The sequence below is a fragment of the Protopterus annectens genome, chromosome 13.part0, assembly GCF_019279795.1.
Source record: "Protopterus annectens isolate FY-2018-M chromosome 13.part0, PAN1.0, whole genome shotgun sequence".
In the NCBI taxonomy this organism is placed as follows: Eukaryota; Metazoa; Chordata; order Ceratodontiformes; family Protopteridae; genus Protopterus; species Protopterus annectens.
The window spans coordinates 1,127,128,644-1,127,153,643 of NC_056747.1; the positions used below are offsets into that span (position 1 = coordinate 1,127,128,644).

At 42.8% G+C, this 25,000-nt stretch overlaps 1 protein-coding gene across 6 annotated transcripts in view; it reads left to right on the forward strand.

Moving 5' to 3' along the window:
- Positions 1 to 25,000, forward strand: part of DBF4B (DBF4 zinc finger B) — a 235,744-nt gene that overhangs the window by 80,297 nt on the left and 130,447 nt on the right. For all 6 annotated transcript variants that reach the window (XM_044055101.1, XM_044055098.1, XM_044055096.1 and 3 more), the window contains 2 exons: positions 615 to 913; positions 3,199 to 3,390. In XM_044055101.1, the coding sequence (XP_043911036.1) occupies positions 698 to 913; positions 3,199 to 3,390 (408 nt within the window). In that variant the 5' untranslated portion in view covers positions 615 to 697. The remainder of the gene's footprint in view (positions 1 to 614; positions 914 to 3,198; positions 3,391 to 25,000) is intronic.

A 25,000-nucleotide genomic window follows, 5' to 3' on the forward strand; every position in this document is an offset into this window, starting at 1 on the left:
GTCTTTTATTTGTTGTAATTTGCGATTCTCCGTAAAAACTCATGCCAAAAGCTTACTGTCAGCAGCAGTTTGTTTATCCATCTGGGCCTTCAGATGAGGCTAAGCAGTTATGTTTGTGTTAGTTGAGATACTTAGACATGAAAGTTATGGTAATTTAGGTAGAGGGTATATGAACAAAAATTAGTATCCCTTATGTAGCCCTAGATGGAGAAAATTTCAGTGCAGTTGTGTTGCCCATCATGTAAGCTTTAAGTTGGAATTTTCAATAACTTATGTAGAAGGGCTGTGGAATTAATGTAGCAGTTCATATTTGTATTGGACACCTGTAGGTGTCAGTAGGCTGCAAAAGCACCTAGAGGCATCAATGGGCTGTAATTAGTTGAGGGACCTTCTTAAATGTCTGAATGTGAGTTTGCATGCTAGATTTTCTTTAGTGGGTGTTTCTAATGTTAGGCATGAAGTGCTTCTCTCTTCAGGTGGAAAGTATGGCTGTCTTGCATGTGGGCATGTATACTTTTTTGTGCTTTTTATGGAGGTTCTGCTACATGTTAATGTAACATTAGAATGTTTTAAGTATTTACAGTACAATACATTTTTTTAATGTGTCATGACAGATCTGGAGGCGATGGAAATGCTAAACTGATGGGATACAAGTAGATGCTGTTGTCTTGATCAAAACAATGCTCATTCTCTCTGAATGATTTGTACAGCATCATCTCAAATGTCATCTTTACTGATGGGGGAAAAGAAGCCCAAACTGGAGAAGGTACAAAGAAGGCGATGCCTCCTGCAAGAGTTGAAAGAAGAGGAAGCATTTAAAAACAAGCCGTTTTCTGGGAAGTCCTTCTATCTTGATCTACCCAGCAATAAGAAAGCAAAGTTTCTCGCAGATGCTGTGCAGCACTTAGGAGGGGTAAGCAGACTATATGCCACACTGTGTCTTGTAGGCAGTGTCCATATACTGGCATCTGAGCAAGTAGCTTTTATCCGTTGTGTAATATAGTAATCTGAACACCTCAGCTGTTTGCATTTAATTTGGTAAGTGGTAACCTAGGGAGCCCACCCAATATTCAGTATGGAAGGGTGCGTTATTTAAGGACGCAACCTGAAAGCTCATAATCTTGCGTATGACAAACAGTGGATATAAAAAGTGTACACATCCCTGTTAAAATGTCAGTTTTAATTTTTTTTTTTAGGTAAAAGAATGAGACCACAATAAATAATTTCAAAACTTTTTCCACCTTTTAATGTGACCTATAACCTGTACAATTCAATTGAAAAACTAACAAATCTGTTAGGGGAAAAAATATAAAAAATAAACTTATAATAAGATGGTTGCATAAGTGTGTCACCTTTAAACTAATACTTTGTTGAAGCACCTTTTGATTTAATTTGCAACATTCCATAGTCTTGGGTAGGAGTCTATCAGCATGGCACATCTTGACTTGGCAATATTTGCCCACTCTTACTTGCAAAAGCACTCCAAATCTGTCAGGATGCGAGGGCATCTCTTGTACACGGCCCTCTTCAGGTCACCCCACCAATTTTCTATTGGATTTAGGGCTGGGCCATTCCGAAACTTTAATTTTCTTCTGGTGAAGCCATATGCTTGCTGTCATTGTGTTGAAAAGGTGAAATTCCTCTTCAGCTTTCTAGCAGACCCCTGAAGGTTTTCTGCCAAAAGTGACTGGCAACCTTGACTAAAGCCCCAGTTCCAGCTGAAGAAAGGCAACCACAATGCATGATACTGCCACCACTATGCTTCACCGTGGGGATGGTGTTCGTTTGGTGATTTTAAGTGTTTGCGCCAAATGTACCTTTTGGAATTGTGGCCAAAATGTTCAAACTGTCTCAGACCACAGCACATTTTCCCACATGCTTTTGGGAGACTTGATGTATTGTTTTGCAAATGTTAGCCAGGCCTGGATGTTTGTGTAAGAAAAGGCTTCCGTCATGCAACCCTACCCCATAGTCCAGACATATGGAGAATACGTGAGATTGTTGTCACAAGTAGTACCCAACCAGTACTTGCCAGAAATTCCTGCAGCTCTTTTAGTGTTGCTGTAGGTCTCTTGGCAGCCTCCCTGACCAGTTTTGGCTTGTCCTTTCATCAGTTTTGAAGCGACGTCCAGTTCTTTGCAACATCTTTGTTGTCCTGTATTTTCTCCACTTTTTGATGACTCTTCACTGTGTTCCATGGTATATCTAATGCTGTGGAAATATTTTGTACCCTTCTGACTGATGTCTTTCAACAATGAGATCCCTTTGATGCTTTGTAAGCTCTCTGCGAACCATGGCTTTTGCTGTAGCAGGCAACTTGAGTAAATATCATGAAAATCCTAGGACCGCTGAACTTTATTTGAGGTTAATCAGAGTCTCCTTAATTGATAGGTATGTACACAAGGAAGACTAGCACCTTTTTAATTATAGCATTCAAAGTATTTAAAGGTGTACACACTTATGCAACCAGCTTATTGTACATTTTTTTATTCCCCCCAACAGATTTGTTTTTCAATTGAATTGTGCAGGTTATAGGTCAGATGAGGGTGGGTGGAAAGGGTGGGGTGGGTTGTGGAGTGGAAGAGGTGTTGAGGGTGGCTCATCCATTATTTGCAGACTTTTTTCCTAAAAGCTGTTATCCCTGATTTCAGGGTGCTAATTTCTCAAACTTTGCTGTTATTAGCATACCATACTATTCCAGTTCTCACCGGGCTTGTTTTCCCCTGTGTCACGAAACCAGATACACTGTCCTAGCTGGTGCTTTTTCTGTACATTAAATTCATACGCGGGTTGTGTAGTGGATATGTATGCTATATATATAATTTGCTTAATGTGATGTGACCTAGAAAAGATTAGGCCATTGGATGCCTTAATGTGCATTTTTGTTTTTGCTGGGAAGGTAGACTTTTACTATCTGTCTCTTAGAAGTGGTGGTGTGTTTTACAAACTTAACTGTGAACAGTTAGTTTTGCAATACCAAGCGTATTAGGTGACCAAGTTGTTCTGCTATTTATGAACTTGGTTCCTCAAACCTTCCAGTTGAAAAATTCGAGCCCATAAAGTGGTATAGATCTCAAGAAAAAACTGATTATATTTGTGTGTGCATAGACAGTGTCTCAGTTTTTATGTCTTGCATTTTTTTTCTTTAAGACCATAGAGAGCTTCTTTAGTAAAGAACATTTTTTTTCTTTCTTTAAGACCATAGAGAGCTTCCTTAGTAAAGAAGTAAGTTATGTGGTTTCTAATAGCAAAGAACTGCGCCCAAATTGCAAGACTCTAAAACCAACAACTGGAAAAGTCGGTGAAGCTGCCTACGAAACTGGAATTGTCTCATCTGTATTTCCTGAGAAGGAAAATGCTACAGGTAGCAAACAAAAGCTGGTTCACAATGTAAGTATCTAACTTTTGATTGCGAGATGAAAAAGAATAGTGTGCTTGGCATTTGTGCCCCCATTTTTTTTTTTTTTTTTTTTTTTTACTTTCTAAAGTTTGAGCATTTTTGCATGTATAGCACCTTGGAATGAACTTTTTACTTTTCATGCATATTAACTTTATGAAACGTTTTGGCTTGATTTGTAAGAACCTATCCCAACCCACATGACATGGTAGCTAGATTAGTAGGTGGTGTGTGCTTTTGACTGTTTTCTAGTCAAATTTCAATGCTGATCAATTTGGTGGTTTAATAGTAATTTAAATTCTCTGAGGTCTGATTCCACCCCCAGCAAAGTAACTTAGTTGCAAAATTAAGTTCCTCCTTAACATGCTTATTGGGGAGGGGATTCCCACATTTTTGTGAGTCTGTGCCCCCAGCCTTAAATATGGCATCTTAAATTTAAAATCCAGCGAGAGTTCATAGATAAATTTTCTTGTAATTTTATATTACTGTATGAAGAAAAGAAAAAACAGCTTACCCTAGGAATCGGGTGCTCATTTACTCATTTTGTTAGCAAATCTGTATAGATTTATTTTTAGGTGATCTCGATAAGAGTGAGTGTAGATAGCCTACATTTGGTTAAGTCAGCCTGGTTTAGTATAGTACACTTTCTATTTGCGGTGAGCTACACCTTTTAGGTCTTTAATTCATGCAGTCATGTGATAAACCTTAATGTATTTTAAGACTGTTGTATTTTGTCCTTTTGGTTGTCTGAAGAAATCTTGCTCATTGAATGAAGCAAGACAAAAGCGCTTACAATTGGTCTTTTGTAGTAAATCTTTTTTTCAGAACTTGTGTGCTGTTTGTGGCCTTTTTGCCATAGTTTATATTTGGTATGACCAAATCTCAGTGTGATGCATAAGGGACATATGAGCATGAAGTACATCTTGACTTTCTTGCCCTATACCAAAAAGCCAGCAAGGCAAAAACAAAAACAAAAAATACATGTCCACCATTTAAAAAAAAAAAAGTTGCTGCGTTATGGTAAGTTCTTACACAACTGTACTAGTCTTTCCCATAGTCATTGTTGCAGCATTACTGACAAGCGAGTCCCAAAGATTTTCTGTCTCCAGGGTACAGGAATGAGGAATTGAGCTGGAATCTAAAAACTCCTTGTAAAATGGATCTAGGAAATCCAGCTTTAGAAAAGGCGGCAGTCAAGTAATGCTTTGTGAATGTATCTATGCAAGATAAATAGCAGCCTCTAAAATAGATCTGGAATCTAGACCTTTATAAATGGCACCTAAGGAACAGTAAACCCGTGGAAGCTCCTTTCCATGGTTGGAATAGTAAGGAGATAAAAAGTATATATGTATTTATTTGGAAATTCTGGAGATAGGAAGACCCAACTTGTCCTGAAAGTAATCTTAAAAGATCGTCTGATTTAAATGCATGTATTTTGTCAAGATAAAATAAGTCTGAGAATTTTGTACTCTAGATATTCATTCTCCCCTGTTTTACAGGGAGGAGAGAAATAGAGGTTGATAGTTTGGGTTAGAGAGAGCTCAGTGACCATCTTTGGCATGAAGGATTGGTTAATTCTGAGAGTATCCTTATCTTTATGAAAAAAATGAAAAGGGGATAAGCATTGAATGGTCGCAGCTCTCAAAACCCTTTTGGCAGAAGTAAGAGCCAGCAACAAGGTAGTCTTTCAAATACAAAACTTGATAGAAGCAGAGGAAGCAGGCTCAAAGGGAGAAAGGGTTAGTTTTTTCTAAAACATAATGTCCTACAGAGAGGAGAAATGGGTTTCCTAGGTAGCCCGAGATGGGACACCTTTTTAAAAACTGATAAAGTCGGGGAAGGATGACATGAGCTTTAATAGTGTCAGACCTGAAATTAAGTAACTCACATGAGTGAGTGTATGTGTCTAGTATACCTATCAAACAAGGGTCCTTATCTCCTTTTCAGGCACCAAAGGAGAAATCTTTTTCCATTTGGAAATGTAAGGTATTTTAGCCTCAGCTTGTTCTTAGAAAGGCAATACTTAAAGGGAATCAAAATATGGTCATCCTGAGGATTATATTCAGAACTGATGGGTCTGGATGAATAAGAGTAAATGTTATGTTGTCCCATCTCGCAGTCATTCTGTGCTGGTTGGGTTCAAAACAGAGCATCGGTTCCAACTTGGCCTAATTCAAAAGCTTGAGAGCTTCCACTGGTTTGAGGCTATGCTGTATCCCATGATGCTCAAGGAAGATTACCCCAATCTCTATTGCTGCTCAAGCAGATCGGATGACTTCTGATTGGCTCTTGGCTAAGTTTCAATTTTATTGATATATTTGATATTTCTAGTAAAATTGTTGAAGTTTATTGATTGTATGTTTTCTAGAGTAACCTACAATCTGTTTTTTCCTCCTGTCGTTGCTGCTGTTGGCCATTGTTCCCTTTTTCTTCATCAGGTCTAACTCTAATTGTCCTTTTCATTCCGAAGCTCATTTTAGTTAGATTTCTCCCTTATCCTTTCAGGTAGCTCGTTTAAGGTGGAGGGCTTCTAGTGGCCTGTTTAACTTTGAGGGCCGCTCCCCTCCCTCTCGTTAACTTACCTATAGTCGCGAGGAGAAATTGTTTAAGTTGGAGGTTTTCTCTTCAGACTTGTTTTTTTGTGTGTAGTCGGCATTATATATAGATATTCACAGCTACGTTAGTAATAGAGTAGTTGTGTGCTGTGGTTATTGTAGTTTAGGCTTGGTGACTTAGATAATTGTTACATATTGTTTTCTTGTAGACAGTGTTTGCTGGTCTCAGTCTAGTTTTTCAACTTTGAGGTAACAAGAGTTTTTCTTTGGGGTTCCCTTCTCGTTAGTTAACATGTCGAAGGATCAGAAGGAACCCAAGCAGTCAGTGTTCGAAAAGTGCAATAAATGCTCCCAAAAGATGTCTCTTAACGATGGGCACACCAGTTGTGTTTATTGTTTGGGGTGCCCTTCACTTACAGGAATCGTTTACATTTTGCCATGCCTTTAGCAGTAGTGTTTTACTTGAATGTAACAAACTGATTTGTTAAGAGGGCTAGTAAAGGTTCCTTTCTCTGAAACCTTGCAAGGGTCTTAGAGCTCCAAACCTTCTTCCTCCTATAAAGTGGAAAAGTCTGGAAAAAGAACTTTGAATACGGATCCCGCCTCTGAGCTGGCTAAGAAGATTGTCGTAAAATCACCTGACTCTGAACCAATGGCTCTTGGCTCTGAGAAGTCTACATCTTCAGTTCCATTGGCAGTTACGGAACAGAGTTTCAAGTCAGGAGACTGTCCCCCAGTTCTGGAGCTGGTTACTCAGACTAAGATCTCCTCTCCTAGAAAGGGTGAGATCTCCTTTGCCCTCCTGTTCTTCCAGGAGCTTGTCTGATGACGTGGAACGGGTGGTGAAGAATCTTTGTACACTAGCGCTGGCAAAAAGTTTGTTTACTCCAACCCAGAAGGAGCCGGAGTTGACAGAGGCTCCATCTCTTTCTTCTATTCCTCCTCCAACCCATTCAGGGGCTTCAGAGCCAGAGGGCTTGGACCCAATAGTAGTGGAAACGTGGGAACGGAGATCTCCAACTGGATTCTCTGTTCCGACTACCGCTCTTGACTACCTCTGTTCTATCAGAATCTGGGAGCCGACACTCTCCCATCGGGTCTGAGGAGGAGAGTCTAATCGGATAGCTGCCTGAGCCGGTTCTGCCTCTCTGGGCTTTGGCGAGGTTGAGCTCTGCTCTTACCTTTGCTTCGGAGCCAACCACTCTGCCTCTGGGTTGGTCTGTCTGTTCTTTGGAGCTTGGGACATCCTCTGAATGGGGTGAGGTGGCTTTTTGAGCTGAGTGCGGTCACCACTGGCTCCACACACTGGTTCGAGCTCTCCCAAAAGCTCCTGCATCTCTCTGTACCAACGCTCCCACCCAAGCGCAGAGAGCCTAAGCCCCAGGAAGCCCCAACGAGCAAGACTGTCTTTTTCGAAACTTCCCCAGAGTACCCCTCTGAGGAGGTCCTTGGAAGAGGAAGCACATGGACTCTCAAGATGAGTCCATTATGTCTGACACCGACCTGGATGTTTCAGAATGGTCCCCCTCTGAGGATGTCTCCTTTGCAGACATCTTGGAGATTCTTAAGCAGAGGGGTGGCTGGAAGTCCACCAATCTTTTTGAGGACAAGTCTGTGTACCTGGAAGCTTTTCAGTCTTGCCCTACAGCCTCTTGGGTGTCTCCACCCTTTGACCAACTAATGACTGTTATTGCTTGAAAGACGTGCGTCTCCTGGTACAGTGGAGCCTGTTCTGAGGAGGCCTAACAAGTTCATTATTGCTCCCACAGATGAGAGTTCTTGACAAAAGGGGTCCCAGTAGATGTGATGGTGATTGAGGCGGCCACCAAAAAGGAATTGTTGGAAGCTTCCTTGTCTGTTCATCCATCGAAACAGACTCTCTGACTATGGACAGGTATGGAAAGCGTACCTTCTCTTCAGCGGCTCTTACACTTTGATCACTGAATTACTTGACCAATTTTACCAAACTTCAAAGGGATCTCCTGAAAGAGCTAGGGGATGCCCTGCAGGGTACTGTAGCTGCTGGGGTTTCGGATAAGGTTTCATATCCGCTCTCCACCCTTAACTCTGGTTAACTCATCCATGCGGATGATTTCGTATGCAAGTGATGGAGCGAGTAGGGCAGCAGCTTTAGGAATTTCCTTGAGGCATTCCTGGATGCGTCTCTGCAACTTTGGTGAACCCTTCAGGTCTTCCTTCACTAATGACCCACTTGATGGCTCATCATTGTTTAGGCCTACTGTTGGAGACCTTTACCAGGTACGAACAGGAGGGAAGAAGTCTGTCTGCTGTTGGGGTCTGTTTTTCTGTTCCCACTAGACCTTATCCAAAGGTCAGAGGGGAGGAAAGATTTTGTTTTGCAAATCCCAAAGAGTATTTCCCGATGCATGTAGTGTCTCTTCCCTAAGGGGCAGAGGGGGAAGTAACAGAAGACGCCGACCTGGCGGCAGAGGGGATCTGCAGAACTGGGGTGACAGGGACTTGTTCCCTGGGAAGCCCTTTCAGCTCTCCTGAATGGAGGCCTATCCGTCTGTTTCTGGAGGCAGTCAGGGGATGCTTATCATTGTACCCAGAGGCCTGGCTAGATTTCACACAAGACAAATTGGTACAAATGATCATACCCTTTTCCATTTCCCCCTTTGGAGAAACAATCCGTCCCAGATACTCCACCCAGTCAAAGGGACCATACGACATTAGAAGTACAGAAGTTGCTAGATAGTCATCCAGAATGTCCCTGCAGACTAGATTGGATCTGGAATTTACTCACAGTTCTCTTTAGTGTCAAAAGACAGGGGACTGGAGACACATTTTGTATCTCTGCAGATTAAACAAGTCTGTCAAGAAATCAAAGTTCCAGATGGTGACACTGCAGTCCATTTTTCCTTTTCTGGGGAAAGATGATTGGATGTGCTCAATAGATTTCCAGGATGTGTGCTACCACATAAAAATGGACAGGTGATCCAGGAGACCCTTATCCTTTTGGCTGGGAGCCAGTTATTACCAGATGTTCTTCATTCCACATTGCTGCAGTCCTAACTATTGGGTAGTCCGCTGTCCAGTCGGCCCGAATACCAAAGTATATGGCTGACGTCGGTCAGGGCGCATTAGACTGACGTCAGTACGTCAGGGTACTAATGCGCATGACCGACGTCATATCCTCAGTCTTTTTTGCCGCATGGTCCGATGCAGAAGCAATTTTGCGAGTGCAGGTTGGCGTTCTGAAAGTTTCTGAAGTCAGAGTTTCAGACCGAATCAAAGTTGGCTAAGTACCCGTTAGAATATTTTGGTTTTTTCTTGCCTCAGTATTTAACCGGATGTCAGAAAAAGTGAATAACTGTATTTCTTGTGGGCAACAGATACCTCATAGGGATTACCATACTTTGTGTATACCTTGTTTAGGGCCTGAGCACGACGTTGTTGGATGCCGCTCTTGTGCTAGATTTAACAAACGCACTATTAAGAGAAGGTTAGACTGTGCCAGGTTAGTTTTGGGAAGCGTTGTAATTATAAAATGCCGCCGGAGGCTCCGGCGCCGCTTCGCCAAAAGCGCAAGGACAAAGCAGCAAAGCCTAGAGTGGAAGAACCGACAGTCCCAGACGTCGGATCTTTAGAAGGCTCAGTGGAGCCGGAGGTTTTGCCAGGTGTTTCTTTGGAGTCTCAGGGAGAGACTTTACTGTTACAGGATGTATCCTCGCAGGAAGTAGGCCAGGCTGAGGGGGCTTCTCAGGTGGCTGTTCTTCCCTCTCTTCCTATGGTGGTTAGAGCCTCCCCTTCTGTTTCCAAGGCTTCTTTGAGAGGCAGGCCAAGTTTAACTTCAGTGGGGGTTTCTCCTAGTGCTTCAGGGTCTTTGCCTAAGAAACATATGCTTAAAATGGCAGAGGATTTGATTACTATGATTAGAGGTTCTATGCCCCCTCCTGATAAGAGGCCTAGGGTGGAACCTGAGTTTGAGAGTTTTGAGCAATGTTCGGAGGCTTCTGAGTCTTCGGCTGAAGACTTGCAGGAGTATCCTCCTTATTCTGATTCTGATGTGGATGATTCTACTCCTTCAGCTTCTCCTCCTGAGGATTTTTCATTTTCAGAGACTCTGCATTCCATGAGGGAGCATTTTAAATGGGAAGGTCAAGATTTCTCTGATTCCAGGAAGAGGCTTAGGGAATTCTTGTTTTTACCCCAGCATAGGCCTTTAGCTATACCTCCTGTTCTGAATGTGGTGGAAGATGTTTTGCAGAGGCTTCCCTCAATCCTGATTCTTTGCCTCCTGCCCCAGTTAAACCGGATAGGTACTATAGGGTGCCTGAAGCTCATAAGTATCTTTTAAGAGTCCTAGGGCAGACCCGAAACTGTCTCTCAGGGGCCTAAAGGTGTGAAGGCCTCTGTTGTTAAAAATCCTGTTCCTCCTGATAAAGAGGCAAGGGCTTTGGATAGATGGGGAAAGAAAGTGTATACTTCTTCCACTTTAGCCATGAGGGCGTTGAATTGTCAGTTTCACATGTTAAAATATCAGAATTATCTCCTTTCACAATTGAAATCTAAGGAGGATGCTCTGGCAGAAGGTATTGAGTGTAAAGAGTTGCAGGATTTAGTTCATGTGTCTGAACAGGTGGGTAAACATTCCTTGCAATGTGGTTTTGATGCTGTGCAGGCCTCCTCGAGGGTGGCTGCCACTGGTTCTGTTCTTCGTAGGCATGCCTGGTTGAGAGATCAGAATTTAGCTGAGCATGTTAAAACAAGGATTTTGGATGCTCCTTTGCAGTCTGTGTTGTTTGGTTCGCCTGTGGAAGCAGTCTTAAAGAAAATGGAGGACAAGGCTAAGTCTATGCAAACTGTTAAGGATTTTTTGCAGGTGCAGCCTCCGAAGTTTAGTAGAAATTGGCCTACTAAGGGATGGACTTATCCTGCTTATGATTCCCAGTCTAGGGGTAGGTCTAGACGTGGTAGGGGCAGAGCTCAAGGTTCTTTTAGGCCTAGGACAGGGAGTTCCCCTGCTCAGACTTCTGGTGAGGGCAGGGGTCAGTCCTTTCATAAGCAGACCCAATGACCTGCCTTTTCAGCTGCCAGTACATTCTCGCCTGGCAGCACCTTTGGGAGGAAGGCTGTCTCTTTTCAAAGAAAATTGGGATTTAATTACCCAAGACAGATGGGTTCTGGATATCATTCACCACGGTTACAGGTTTTATTTCCATACCATGCCTCCTTTCAAAGGCATGCCAGACATTCCTCCTCTACAAAGACAAGAGGCTCACAAGCAAATTTCTCTGTTGCTCCACATAGGGGCCATTCAGCCAGTTCCTGTGCCAGAAAGGGGCCTAGGATTTTATTCTCGCCTGTTCCTAGTACCGAAGAAGGGGAACACGTGGAGGCCAATTTTGGATTTATCTATCCTCAACACTTATCTGGACATTCTCAAGTTCAAAATGTTGACGTTACAACAGCTTTTACCTCTGCTGGGCAAGGATCACTGGATGGTAACTTTAGATCTCAAGGAAGCTTACCTTCATGTGCCTATAAGACTAAGTTGCAGGAAGTATCTGCGTTTTCGAGCTGGAAATTCTCATTATCAGTTCTCTGCATTGCCCTTTGGCTTATCCACTGCGCCCAGAGTATTCACAAAGGTTCTGGCTCCAGTGATAGCTTACTTCAGGCTAAAAGGAATTCAAATCTATCCTTACTTGGACGACTGCCTGATTCTAGCTCAAGAAAAGGAAGACCTTCTACAGCATTTGGATTATGTCATAGCAGTGCTAAGATGCCTAGGGTATTCTGTGAGCGAAATAAAGTCCAGTCTAGTACCCTCTCAAGATATGTGCTTTCTGGGTGTGAGACTGAATACAGCAGCCCAGATGGCCTTTTTAACCCCGGACAAACAAAAGAATCTTTCCAGTTACTTCCATCAACTATCTCTTCAGTCCGGGCTGACTGCAAGGACAGTCCTTCAAGCCTTAGGGTTCATGGCATCTTGTATTCTGGTGCTTCCCAATGCCAAACTGCATATGAGGAAGCTGCAATGGTATCTCAAAATGTATGGACACAGCACTGCCAGGATTTGGACACTGTCATTCAAATAATACCTTGCATTCAAAAGGAATTTTTGTGGTGGGCTCAGGAATGTCACCTAAACAAGGGACTCTCTGTGACCCGGCCAGAGGCGAGTCAGATTCTAACGACAGATGCCTCAGACATTGCTTGGGGAGCTCATCTAAGTGGAAAGTGGATACAAGACAAGTGGCCTGCCAGACTACAGCATCTACATATCAACATGAAAGAGATGTTAGCAGTCCAGTTTGCATTAATGGCTTTCAAGGAGTTACTTCTTCCAGGGCAGGTGTTGATTCTAACAGACAACACAACTGTCATGTGGTACATCAACAAACAAGGGGGAACACATTCTTACCCATTGTGCAGGCAAGCAATGATTTTATGGGAGACTGCGCTCAGCTTGCAACTAACTCTTCAGGCAAGGTTTCTGCCGGGAGCACAGAACTCCTTAGCAGATGTGTTAAGCAGACAAATCATGGATCCCCACAGTGGAAACTGGATCTTCATGTATTTCAAAAATTGACAGTGTCATGGGGAACTCCAGACATAGATCTGTTCGCTTCTCCACTAAACCACCAGCTGCCAAAGTTTTGCACAAAGAGGTTTCATCACACAGCTTGGAAAGTGGATGCTCTTTCTTTCAGTTGGAAAAATCTTCATGTGTATGCTTTTCCACCTCTGCCTCTTCTCCCAAAGGTGCTTCTAAAGGTCAGACAAGACAAGCCAAGGATGATTTTAATAGCTCCAGATTGGCCTCGGCAGCACTGGTACCCATTACTGAGGAGTCTGGTAAGGAAGCCTCCATGGCCTTTACCCTTGATTCCACACCTGTTGTCTCAGAGGGACGGTCACCTGCTCAATGTCAAGCTTCAGTCTCTTCATCTAACAGCCTGGCATATTCTGTTTTGAAAGACAGCAGGTCTCAACTTCCTCAACAAGTTTTAAATGTGATTATGGAAGCCAGAAGACCTAGTACAAGGAAAGTGTACGCAGAAAAATGGAAGAGATTTTTATTTTGGAGTGCAGCAAACAATTTGGAGATTTCTGAGCCTAATTTGAGTGTGGCTCTTCAATATCTTACTGAGTTATTGGACAAAGGTTTGTCTTTCTCTTCCATTAAGATTCATGCTGCAGCAATTTCAGCTCACTATGATTGTGACCCACCATTGTTTTCGCATCCTTTGTTCAAGCAATTTCTTAGAGGGGCAAAAAATATGACACCCCCACGTAGAGCTCCTACTCCTGCTTGGGATCTCAATTTTGTGTTGGAGAAACTTACTCTACAACCTTTTGAGCCTGCGGCTACTGCTGAATTGAAATATTTGTCATGGAAGACTGCTTTTTTGTTGGCCATTACTTCTGCAAGAAGGGTTTCTGAGTTGCAGGCCCTTATGGCGGTAGAGCCTTTTTGATTTTCATAAGGATAGGGTATCTTTACGTACTAATCCTTCCTTTATGCCTAAGGTGGTTTCTAGTGTGGCTTTAAACCAAACTATTCATTTGCCTACTTTTTATGCAGATCCCCAAAATAAAGGGGAAAAGATTTTGCACACTTTAGATGTACACAGGCAATTGCGTTATTATTTGAGCAGGACTAAGGATTTTAGGCAGTCTCAGCAGTTGTTTGTTTCTTTTGCTTTGGGTTCAGGGCAAGCCTGTGTCAAAACAAACTATTTCTAGGTGGATTGGGTTTTGCATTGCATTTTGTTATTCCCATCATGGCAAGGAGATTCCAGCTGGAATTAGGCCTCATTCCACTAGGGCTACTGCCACTTCTACAGCATTTCTAAAGGGGGTGGCCACTAAGGATATTTTGGAGGCAGCTACTTGGAGTTCAGTGCATACTTTCTCTAAGCATTATCACCTTCCTCTCTACTCTAAGTCTAGGGCTGGTTTTGCCACAGCTATTTTGCAAGGCATGTTGTCAGTTCCTGCTTCCTTATGATTTGCCAGCCTCCCTTACCTCTGCTTTGGGATTCTACCCAATAGTTAGGACTGCAGCAATGTGGAATGAAGAACATAGTACAGTTTTGGACCTACCATAAATGTAGATGTTCGAGGATCCACATTGCTGCAGTCCAATTACCTCCCTCCTTCCCTCTGTGTTTAAGGGTGGTTGTGTAGGTGAGGTTATATTCTGGTAATTTTGTATATATTGTACATATTTTTGGTGCAGGTATGTTTGGAATTTTTGGTTTTGGCCTTAGCTTTTCAGGGTCTTCTGACATCTGGGGCAAGAAAAGACTGAGGATATGACGTCTGTCATGCGCATTAGTACCCTGACGTACTGACGTCAGTCTAATGCGCCCTGACCGACGTCAGCCATATACTTTGGTATTCGGGCCGACTGGACAGCGGACTACCCAATAGTTAGGACTGCAGCAATGTGGATCCTCGAACATCTACATTTATGGTAGGTACAAAACTGTACTTTTTGAGCCCTGCCCTTTGGTCTCACTGCAGCCTCCAGAGTGTTCACCAAATGCATGGCAGTGGTTACGGCTCACTTGAGGTGTGTCTGATTCAGTGTTGCCATACCTGGATGACTGGCTACTAACCACCACCAAGCATGTACTAGTGCAAGCAAGGGACTAAACCATCTCTGTTCCAAGCTAGGCATTACAGTAAATTTCAAAAACATCTGCCTTGTCGCCTTCACAGTGTCTTTTATATTTTTAGGCACAGAGATTCAAGGAAAATGTTGGCCAAACTTAGACCTAAAAGGATTCAGTCCCTACACTGTCAAATCAAGAGCTTGATATCCAAAAGAAAAGTACAGGCAAAGACTGTCTTGAAGGTTCTGGGCACCATGGCAGCTGCAATCATTTTGTGCTTCTAGCGGGTCTGCACACGAGTCCTTCAATGGCTACTTTTCTCCAGTGATCCATGCAAGACCTCTGTCACATAAGATCATTATCACAGAGTCGTGCAAAACGGATCTGCGGTGGTGTTTTCAAATGACTCTGACCATGGACCACCCATTTGTTTTTCCACAACCAACAGCCACACTGACCACGGATGCTTCTCAGGGTGGGGGGGAATTATCTGGGAAAGACTTCCGAAGCATCTGGTAGGAACACACGAACCACTTGCATATCAGTGTCCTAGAGATGAAGAGTGGTGCTCTACATGTTGCAAGCATTCCAGGACTCTCTCCCGACAGGAACTATTGCAATTTCAGACTGACAAAGTCAGTAGTGTGGTACATAAACAAGGAGGAGCTAAATCCTCCCCTTTGTCGAAAGGCACAAAGAGTATGGCAATGGGCTGTCGCTTCTCAAAGATTTCTGACAGCACGCACATCCTGGGGAAGTCCTACGTGATAGTGCACAAACTCAGCAGAGCTATTATGATGCCTCATAATTGGTCCCTAAAATATGAGGTTGTGGAAGAGATTTTCTACAAATCTGGCCACCCTGGGTCTATATCACAACGTCGAACTTACAAAAGTTTGATCATTGTAATATTGAACCCTTGTGTCCGAAACCCAACAGCAAAAGCGCAGAACAGCGACCCCCCCCCCCCAGGGAAAAAAATCATTGTTCTCTGACGAGTGTAACCTTAAACTTGAAATGGGGCTGTGCCCCCCCCCACCCCCCTACTTGTATATACCAACTCTGAGATTGCACCACAGTGGAGGAAATGGCAAAGCTCTGAAAATGCTTTACTGCTCCTATCACAGCATTACTAGACTTTCTCGCTAAACTGTTTTGAGGGTGCAGCAGCAGATACAGTTGAGTCTAACTAGCTGCTATATCCAACTTGCATATTGGGAAAATGGGACTGAAGCCTTTCTAAAAGGGACTTCCCTGCTAAGACCTCCAATCGGAGAACCTCCAGCTCCGTGAGATCTAAATTTTGTTCTATCCTCAATTTTGCCTCCCTTTGAAGCTGCATCATCATATGACAAGTTTTTGTCATGGAAGATGCTTTTCTTGGTGGCTATTACCTCACCAGACAAGAATGGCCATTTATCTCCACCAGATGAGTATCTGAACTCCAAGCCCTATCTATACGCCCTCCTTACATAGTTTTTCACAATGACTGTCTCTCCTTGTGCACTAATCTTTCCTTTCTGCGTAAGGTATGCTCAGAAACAAGTCTAAATCAGTCTATTGAATTACTAGTATTCTTCCCCAACTGTGACAAGAAGGCAGAATATAGGCAACGCCAATAGATGTGCATAGGCAGTTGTGCTTCTACATGCATAGAACTAAAGATTTCAGAAAGTCAGACCAAATTTTTGTGTCTTTTCAGATAAGAAGAAAGGACTGCCAGTTTCAAAAGCAACCCTGTTGAAATGGTTCGCAGATTGTATTGCCTTCACATATAGTGCTCAAAACAGACCATTACTAGGCAAAGTGAAGGGCTGTTCCACAAGAGCAATTGCAACTTACTCTGCCTTCCAGGCCAGACTCCCATTGAGTTCTATTTGTGCAGCAGCAACATGGGTAAGACCTCATACCTATCGCTCATTACAAAGTCTGTCAGAACAGGGCTTCCTTTGGGTCCACTGTTCTGAAGAGTTTATTCCCTTGAGCCACCCAAAAAAGGTGCTAGGACAGCATAATATTAAGACGTGTAGTGACCATAATGTTCCAGGTTTGTTGTCCATCTCGCCTTCATTCTTGCATCCCACCCTCTTTCCCTCTCCTTTGCTCCCGGAGGATTGGGCGGATAATTCAATTTTTAATTGGATTGTGGAGTTTGATTCTCTCCTGGGTCTTATCTATACAAGCTGATTCATTGTTTCATGATATTTAAGCTTTCTGTTGTAAACGAGATCTGGGTAATCTTCCCTGCGCATCATGGGGTAGGGCATAGCCTCTAGCCAGTGGAAGCTCTTGAGCTTTTGAATTGAACAGAGTCTGAACAGAGATGCTCTGTTTCGAACCCAACCAGCATAGAGTGAAGGGGAGCTGGACAACAAGCATGGAACGTTATGGTGAGTACATAACTTCTTATTTTGCTGTGTGAGCAAATTCGTCCTTTGAGGTAATGTGGTGACTGCCCTGGGCCAGATGGGGAAAAAAGTGGGAACCAGTGCTGTCTGGGCCAAAAAGACTCGCTAGCAATATTTTTAGTTTGATTTTTGAGAAGAACTTTAAGAAGTAGGGTAGAGAATGTACACAGGAATCTCTTTTCAAGAAAGACATGGCATCTATTTTCCAAGCCACTGGGCATGGAATTTTGGAACAAAACTACCTGAGCTGTTTGTGCAGACTAGAAGTAGAGAGCTCTATTTGCGAAGTACCCCATTGATAGACAGTCTGCAGGAAGACCTGTCTAACACCCATTTTGAAAATTTATAAAATTTATTCTTAAAATGTGAAGCTTTTCTCCCTAGACCTCCAATGAAATTGGGGGACCTACCAAGTTGGACTTTCCCAATAATCAAATGTCAGTAAATAAATTTGAGGATCTATTGTATGACTGCCTAAAGAAGTCACTGCAAGTCTGCAAAGATGGTAGGATCCTGTTCTGCATTGCTTGTTAATGTACTGTGTAGCTGTGGTGATATTGTGGTACCCCTGAGTGGACCAGGAGACCAGAGGTGATTGGTTCATACCAAAAGTACTGCACAAGCTGCCCTTGTGGGCCATTTTAAGCCTTACTCAATTTCCCTTCCAAAGATAAATGTACCCTGTTTGTGAGGTTAATGCCTTAACCATTATACCAACCACAAAATAGGCTATACTAAGATTTGAATCTACACGTAGGAAAAACAAATTTATAGTGGCCTATTACTTAACCAGATTAGTGGACATCACTAAATATTGTGAGAAATGGGATTCTTGTACTGTTTTGTGAAAGTTTTTTTTTAGCTTGTCTGGAACCCTTAATCAGCTGTGTTCTCACTGCACTTAACACATTGTGCTACAGAGATGAGTAAAGAAATAAAAAGCACACATTCGTAGGTTTCAGCCTGCATTGCCTTCATTTTTGACATACATGTACACACATGTTCAAGTTCAGATATTACAATATGTGCCCCCAAAGTCTACACTAAAAAGTTGAACTCAAAACTTCTATACTGAAATCCGGGATAGAACAGGGAATCTTTAGATCTTCAGTCCAGCATCAGTCCAGCATGATGTCACCTGAGCTGTTTCAGTGGATGAATTGTAAGTCGTGACTTAATTTCCCTGACGTGGTCTTTCATGTCTGTTTTGGACCAAACACCTTATATTTCACATTCATGGAACAAGTGCACCAAGCCAGGTGTGAAGCATCTGTGCAAAGGTCTTGGTGAGGGAAAGGAGCCAGATAGTGCACTCCAGGACTGTGACATCTAGCTGATTCACCAGTGGAACTCCCTCTTGATGAATGGCAAAAGCTCATAGGACGGCAATGCTGAGTCTATATTTGAGATGCTACTAATTCATCTAATCTTTCTCTGAGGCCATATCTTAAGGAAGAAGAGGTTGGAAATCTGCTTTAGGAACATTTTTTCCCTAAGGCAGAAAAGCTGTCATTGGCCCAAAATTGTGCCTGTAACCCAGCAACAGATTCTGGGAAGGAACCAGGTGAAACTTTTTAAGGTGAACCCTAGAGAGCGAGGTGAATTTTTTGTAAAACTGAAATTCCAGAAAGATTTTCACTTGTAGCAGACATCTACTGTTGTGGTAAATTCTTGCTCAACTGTATGTTCTGACCTCTCATGTTTGGCTTTAGCTTTACTAGAGCTTTTGAGGTCTAGCTTTACTAGATCTTTTGAGGTCTGCTGCATAACGTTGTGTGTTTGTGATAAGATGTGTACAGGTATAGATATGTAGATGTAGACAAATTTTGAACCACAAATTACAGGCCTCATTTGTTTAGGTGTGTATGTATGTGCTTGCTTGCTTTGTAATTTGGGTATAGCACTAATTCACACAAACCTTTTTCAGAAACTGGCCAGGAGTAGTGAATGGTTCAATGACTTTAGTGAGACGTATGGGAGACTGAGGGAGTCTAACCTTGGGTTGAAAGGCTCAGGGTGACTCAATGTTTCCTTTAGGTGGCTAGGCATTGATTCAGTCCATGCAGACATGTTTGCTTGTGCCTTCATTGGCATTCTTTGGGATACCACCATTGGCCTCTATAGGTGTGGCATCAGCTCCTCTGATGTTTGCTCAGACCATTATTTTTTCCTATGCTGGATCTGGCACATATTTGCCTGATTTTGGTAGGACAGCAGAAGTGGAGCTGACCCACCAGAGGCAACGCAAGCACATCTGTTTTAGGGGGTCTAATGCTAGCAGTACTTGTACTGACTGACTTAATTTGAGGAGGTCCAACATGGGCCTTTGTGTCCCACCCGTATGCAGGACTTTGTTGCATTTTACCACCTTTCATTGGTGGCTGTGGTCATGTGACAACTGGCTTCTCAAAGAACATTCTCCTCCTGTGGTATGGAGGCTTCCCCAGAATGACTAAGTCGGCTCGGGTTCTTCGCATTGACCGTCCCCCCAAACTGTTGAGGAAAATGTCCCTTGTGTCTTTAAAGCAGCATATCTGGATGTAGCCTTTACAGTAGCTTAACTGTTTAGTTCTGAAATTGATAAAATAAATCCAGGGCCCTTAACCAACTAGCTGAGGATTCATTGCTTTTTCAGGTCACCATTGTGTCAGAGAGGGGACCTTTGTGCAATTGCATTTCATGAAGCCCACTGGGACAGTGGACTGGATAAGTCACTGTCAGCAGTACTGCACACTCCTTGGACTGAGGGGAAAAGAATAACTAAGGAGGTGATACTCTGTTTCACTGGGAATGACTGTAATTGCTGAATCCACCCCATTGCCCTTTAATAGGAAGAAGTCTGCCTGGGTTGCATGTTGGCCAGTCTTGTATGTGATTTTGAGACAATTGTTGAACCATGTGTTGGCCATCAAGCCATTTGTGTGACTGAAGTCTGGAATGGCTTCTGCCTTCATTCCTTTTGCCTTGCCCATTTGGACCCAGGGAGTCCTTATGCTCTGTTATGTTGTCTGGTCCCAGTATGAGCAGTCGGGTCCTCCATTATTAACATCAGCTCATTTTGTCCTGCTCTATCTAGTTTAGTTCTGCAACTGCTGCCTGAATGCATCCCCACCCCTCACTGTTGCAGTCCTGCTGTGGGGCATAGGCTGAGATTATGTATACTGCTGTATATTTACACTGGAGTCTGATTTTTGAGTCTGGGGGTATTGTAAATTACAGATAGTCTTCAGAGAACTCTCACCTCAGTACTTTTAGAATCTCTAATTTGTCCTCCCTTGAGTAATAAAAATTAGTCTGGACCCCCAGCCAAGTGGCTTTGCTGCACTATCATTCCATCTTGTTTGCTAGATACATAGGTTGTCCAGACTTTTCCTTCCCATTATGTCCTCCATTTCCAAGCTGCATCCTGTTGGTGAACCTATATTGAGTGAAGCAATCCATAATTTGTTTGGAATGTTTATTTGTTTTGTTCAGCTTTCTCCCAACAGAGCTGTCCCAAATAACCAAGGCTGGTCAGTAGCTTATTGACCCAAGGCTACTGGGCTTCATGGCAGGCACGCACTGGCCAGTTGGGGCGCACAGACCCCCTTGTGCTATTAGCATGGGTCCCTGACATAGGTCTGAGTAGGCAGAGTCCTCATCCCAGTAGCAAATACCCATTCCCATTTTTGGTGACCTTAATCAACATGAGCAAATCACCAAGAGCCATTTTTTTACACAAGTCGAGTGGCACACAGTCTGTGATCTGTGTTCTGTCTTAAGGACACTCCGCACTCCAGTTGAAGCCCAAAGAAGTTGGTCTGCACAACTCTTCCACTATAGTCACCATCTGTAAAGTGTTGCTGTCCTCAACTCCATTCTTGGATGAGTTTAAGGTGGAAACACCGTTTTTGGGAGGCGAGACGCAGCCCACAGTGACACAGGGAGAACATGCAAACTGCATACAGGCATTAGTCAGTGGTTAGGAATTAAACCATGTACCTTGTGCTTGAGGCAAAAACATTAGCCATTGTGCCAACTGCTTTCTCTTCTCAGTGTCGCGCACAAAGGATATCTCATCCAGAATGAGATCTACACTGTTCAGGTCCTATCAGTTTAGTTTGGCAAAAATCACAGCTGCACTCTCTATGCATGACACTGATCAGAACCATGATCATTTAATTGAGTAAAGTTTTTTTTTTATCACTTGTAACATAGGCAAGTTTACATTTATAGAAAAATGTTAATTTAATGCAGTTTAACAAATGCTATACTTCACACATACTGCTATATATCATATAACCTAAGCAATGTTACACAAGTTATTCAATTCATGTTCCCTTCTTTAAACAAGCAACTTATTAAACCATCACTTATTATATTGGTGAAAACAAACAGCGCCAATCCGACACAATCCTAGTTGCAAACATTTTACATTGCAAACAATACTGGCACACTACCAGTTACAAACATATATCACTTAATCTTCCTCCCTGTATATATTCTTCCCACAATTCCCATTTTTTCCTGTATAGTTTGCTTTTACCCTTTTGGTAAAGATCTCAATTCCAGTTTTATCTCTTACTATATTCACTACTTCTAATATGGTTGGTTTAGAGTTTGATTTCCATGTTGTAGTTTTTTTGGCAGTTTAGACACAACAAGGCCTTGCCATATCTAGGCAATTCTGATTTCTGTATCACAGCTAAAAAAAATTATCTCCCTCGTCACACCAATTCACCCACCCTGCATCTCCGACAGTGCATCCCACAAGGAATTCAAGTCCACCGACCCACCTCACTGTCAGAAAAATGTTCCCCAAGTAACTTTTCTTCCCAGTCGCACCTCCAACATTTGTCTACCTGAGGAATATTCTACTTGGATATATTTATGCCCCATCAATGTAAACATTTCCAAGCAAAAATCCTAGATTTTCTAGATTTTGTTGCATATTTGGGAGACATACATATATCCTCCCATTGTATTGTGGTACTTAAAAAGTTTATGGAGTCATCATTGTCGCAGCCTGGAAACAATGATTCCTATTATACCTTGCCTGCAACTAGAGTTCCTTTGGTGGGCAAAGGCTTGCAACCAAAACAAGGGACTGCCATTCATACCACCCCCTGCCGCCCAAACCCTAACTACAAACGCATCAGACTATGCACGGGGGGTGGGGGGGCTCATCTGGCAGGAAGTGTATTCAGGGCAAATGGAGCTTGAATCAAATGCACCTTCATATCAATCAAAAAGACATGCTAGCTGTACAGAAAGCACTGACGGCCTTTAAGGACTACCTTCATCCAGGCAACTAATGGTAAAGACTGACAACACCACAGTTATGTGATACATAAACAAGCAAGGGGGTACACATTCCTACCCCCTCTGCAGACAAGCCATGGCCTTGTGGAGCACTACCTTGAGCTATCAAATACAACTACAAGCCCAATTCCTGCCAGGAAAGCTGAATATTTAGGCAGACTAAGCAGAAATCTCATGGACCCACATGAATGGAAACTGGAACCACGAATTTTCAACATATTGACACGCAAGTAGGGGAGCCCAGGCATAGATCTCTTTGCTTAACCCCTGAACTACCCTGAATTCCTCACAAAAAAAAAAACTGGAAAGTGGATGCTCTGCCCTTCAGTCTATGCTTTTCCCCCCTCTGACTTTGCTCTACAAAGTTCTACTAAAAGTCAAACAGGACAAACCAAAGATGATTTTGCATGCTTCAGACTGGCCTCGTCAACACTGGTACCCACTCCTATGCAGTCTGTCACAAGTTTCTCCATGGCACCTGCCTCGGACACCTTTCTTACTGTCTCAGCAGAACAACCAAATTCTGCACCCTCGGCTCCAAACATTGAATCTTGCAGCTTGGCTAATCACTTAAATTCTCCCTTAGCATCCCTCAGCAAACCTGTGATGGATGGCCTTTTGGATGTGAGAAGACCTAGTACCAGAAAATCTTGTGCTGAGAAATGGAAAAGATTCTGTGCCTGGAATCAAAATCTCAAAGGATATGACCACAGCAGTGCCCAATTTACCTCAGATTTTGCAGTACTTAACTGAGATGCTTCATAAGGGCCTATCTTTTTCTTCCATAAAAATCCATGTCTCAGCATTTTCAGCTCATTACAACACAGAACCCCCCCCCCCATTCTGTTATCCTCTGTTATAGCAGTATCTCAGAGGGGCCAAAAACTTAAGGCCACCCAGGAGAGCTGCAACCCCTGCCTGGGACCTTAACTTTGTATTGGAAAAACTCACTCTACCTCCTTTCGAGCCAGCTGCTACAGCAGACTTAAAATTCCTTTCCTGGAAAACAGCCTTCTTTTGGCAATCACTTCAGCTAGAAGGATTTCTGAATTACAGGCCCTTATGGCAGTGGAGCCTTTCATCATCTTTCATGCAGACAGTGTGTCACTCAGGACCAACCTATCCTTCATGCCCAAGGTGGTATCCAGTGTGGCTCTTAATCAGTCCATTCATTTGCCAACTTTCTTTCCCAATCCACAGAGCAAAGGGGAGCGGATTCTGTATTCATTGGATGTACACAGGCAACTTAGATTTTACTTGGACAGGGCTAAATCTTGAAGAAAATCTGAACTGCTGGTAGCATTTGCTGCAGGGGCAGAGGGAAAGGCTATTTCAAAGCAAACCATTTCCAAATTGATAAGCCATTGCATTAATTTATGCTATAAGCACCATGGAAAGCCTATCCCCCATGGGATCAGATCTCATTCCACCAGGGCTGCATCTACTTCTACAGCCTTTCTTACCAGGGATATTCTAGAAGCTGCTACCTGGAGTTCAGTTCATACTTTCACCAAGCATTATCACTTACCATATTTCTCTAAATCCAAAGCTGGCTTTGCCACTGCTGTTTTGCAGGGCCTTATAGCCGTTCCTAATACTGTGTAAATCCATTCTCCCAACCTTAGCAGCTTTGGGAATCTACCCAAATGTAATGACTGCAACAGTGAAACACTACTAACATAGTACAGTTGTGTACACTTACCATAAATGTAGATGTTAGTGTATTCACCGTTGCAGTCCTGGTTACCCTCCCCTCCAGACCCATGTTTTTTCTCTTACTATGCCTCTCCTTTATTATTCTACACTAAGCCTTTTTGGTGTATTTGCTTTTGTTTGGAGGTATATATTTTTGTATTTAAAATTATTTATATATTCTGCTCCCCATTTGGGGGGCACCTGACATCTGATGCAAGAAAAACTGATGTAATGGCGTCTGCAGCTTATGTTGTAGCCCTGACGTCATGGAAGAAGGGACCGCAATTGACGCACGACCCAAGACTTTGTTAATCAGGCTGACTGAGGCAACCTGCCAGCAGATTATCCAAATGTAATGACTGCAACAGTGAATACACTCTGACATCTACATTTATGGTAAGTGTACGCAACTGTACTTTCTTGGAATACTTTTTCTGCTACATTATGGATATAATCTGTAAAATTATTATTCTCCTTAAAAGGCCTGCATCCAAAATCCCAGTTGCCTTGTTTCTTGAGCTTCCCCTTTTTCAACATCATCCCTTTCCACTTGGAATTATAGATCTGATGTTATCTGTCATTTTTCATCGCAGATGTGTTTTTGATCCGAGCTGGCAACTGTCTCTGACAGATCCAGAGCTCAAGCTTCTCCCCTCCATAATCCTTTGCTACCGTCTAACCCTCAGATCTTGTTTGCTGCTGAAATGCTTCGGATGTGATCCCCGAGCTCAGGCTAGCTATTCATACAAGTGCTTTACTTTTTGGGGGGCTTTTTTGACTTGGTTTATTTTTTCCTGCTCTTTTGTAGTCTAGTTTAATTACCTCTCCTTCTCTCTGTTTTTAGATAGGATTCCCAATGATGTTTATTTAGATAGGATTCCCTTCTCCTTGCGGTGTTTTCCCGCTTCTCACCCTTTGCTTTAGTTAAAAGATTCTGTTTTTCCTTTCTATAGGTTTTTATAGCTGGTGGGTGGAGATGTGTGTGGGTACTAGCATAGCTGACAAACCCACAGGGTTTAAGAGATGCTCCTCGTGCAGTCAGAAGATTCC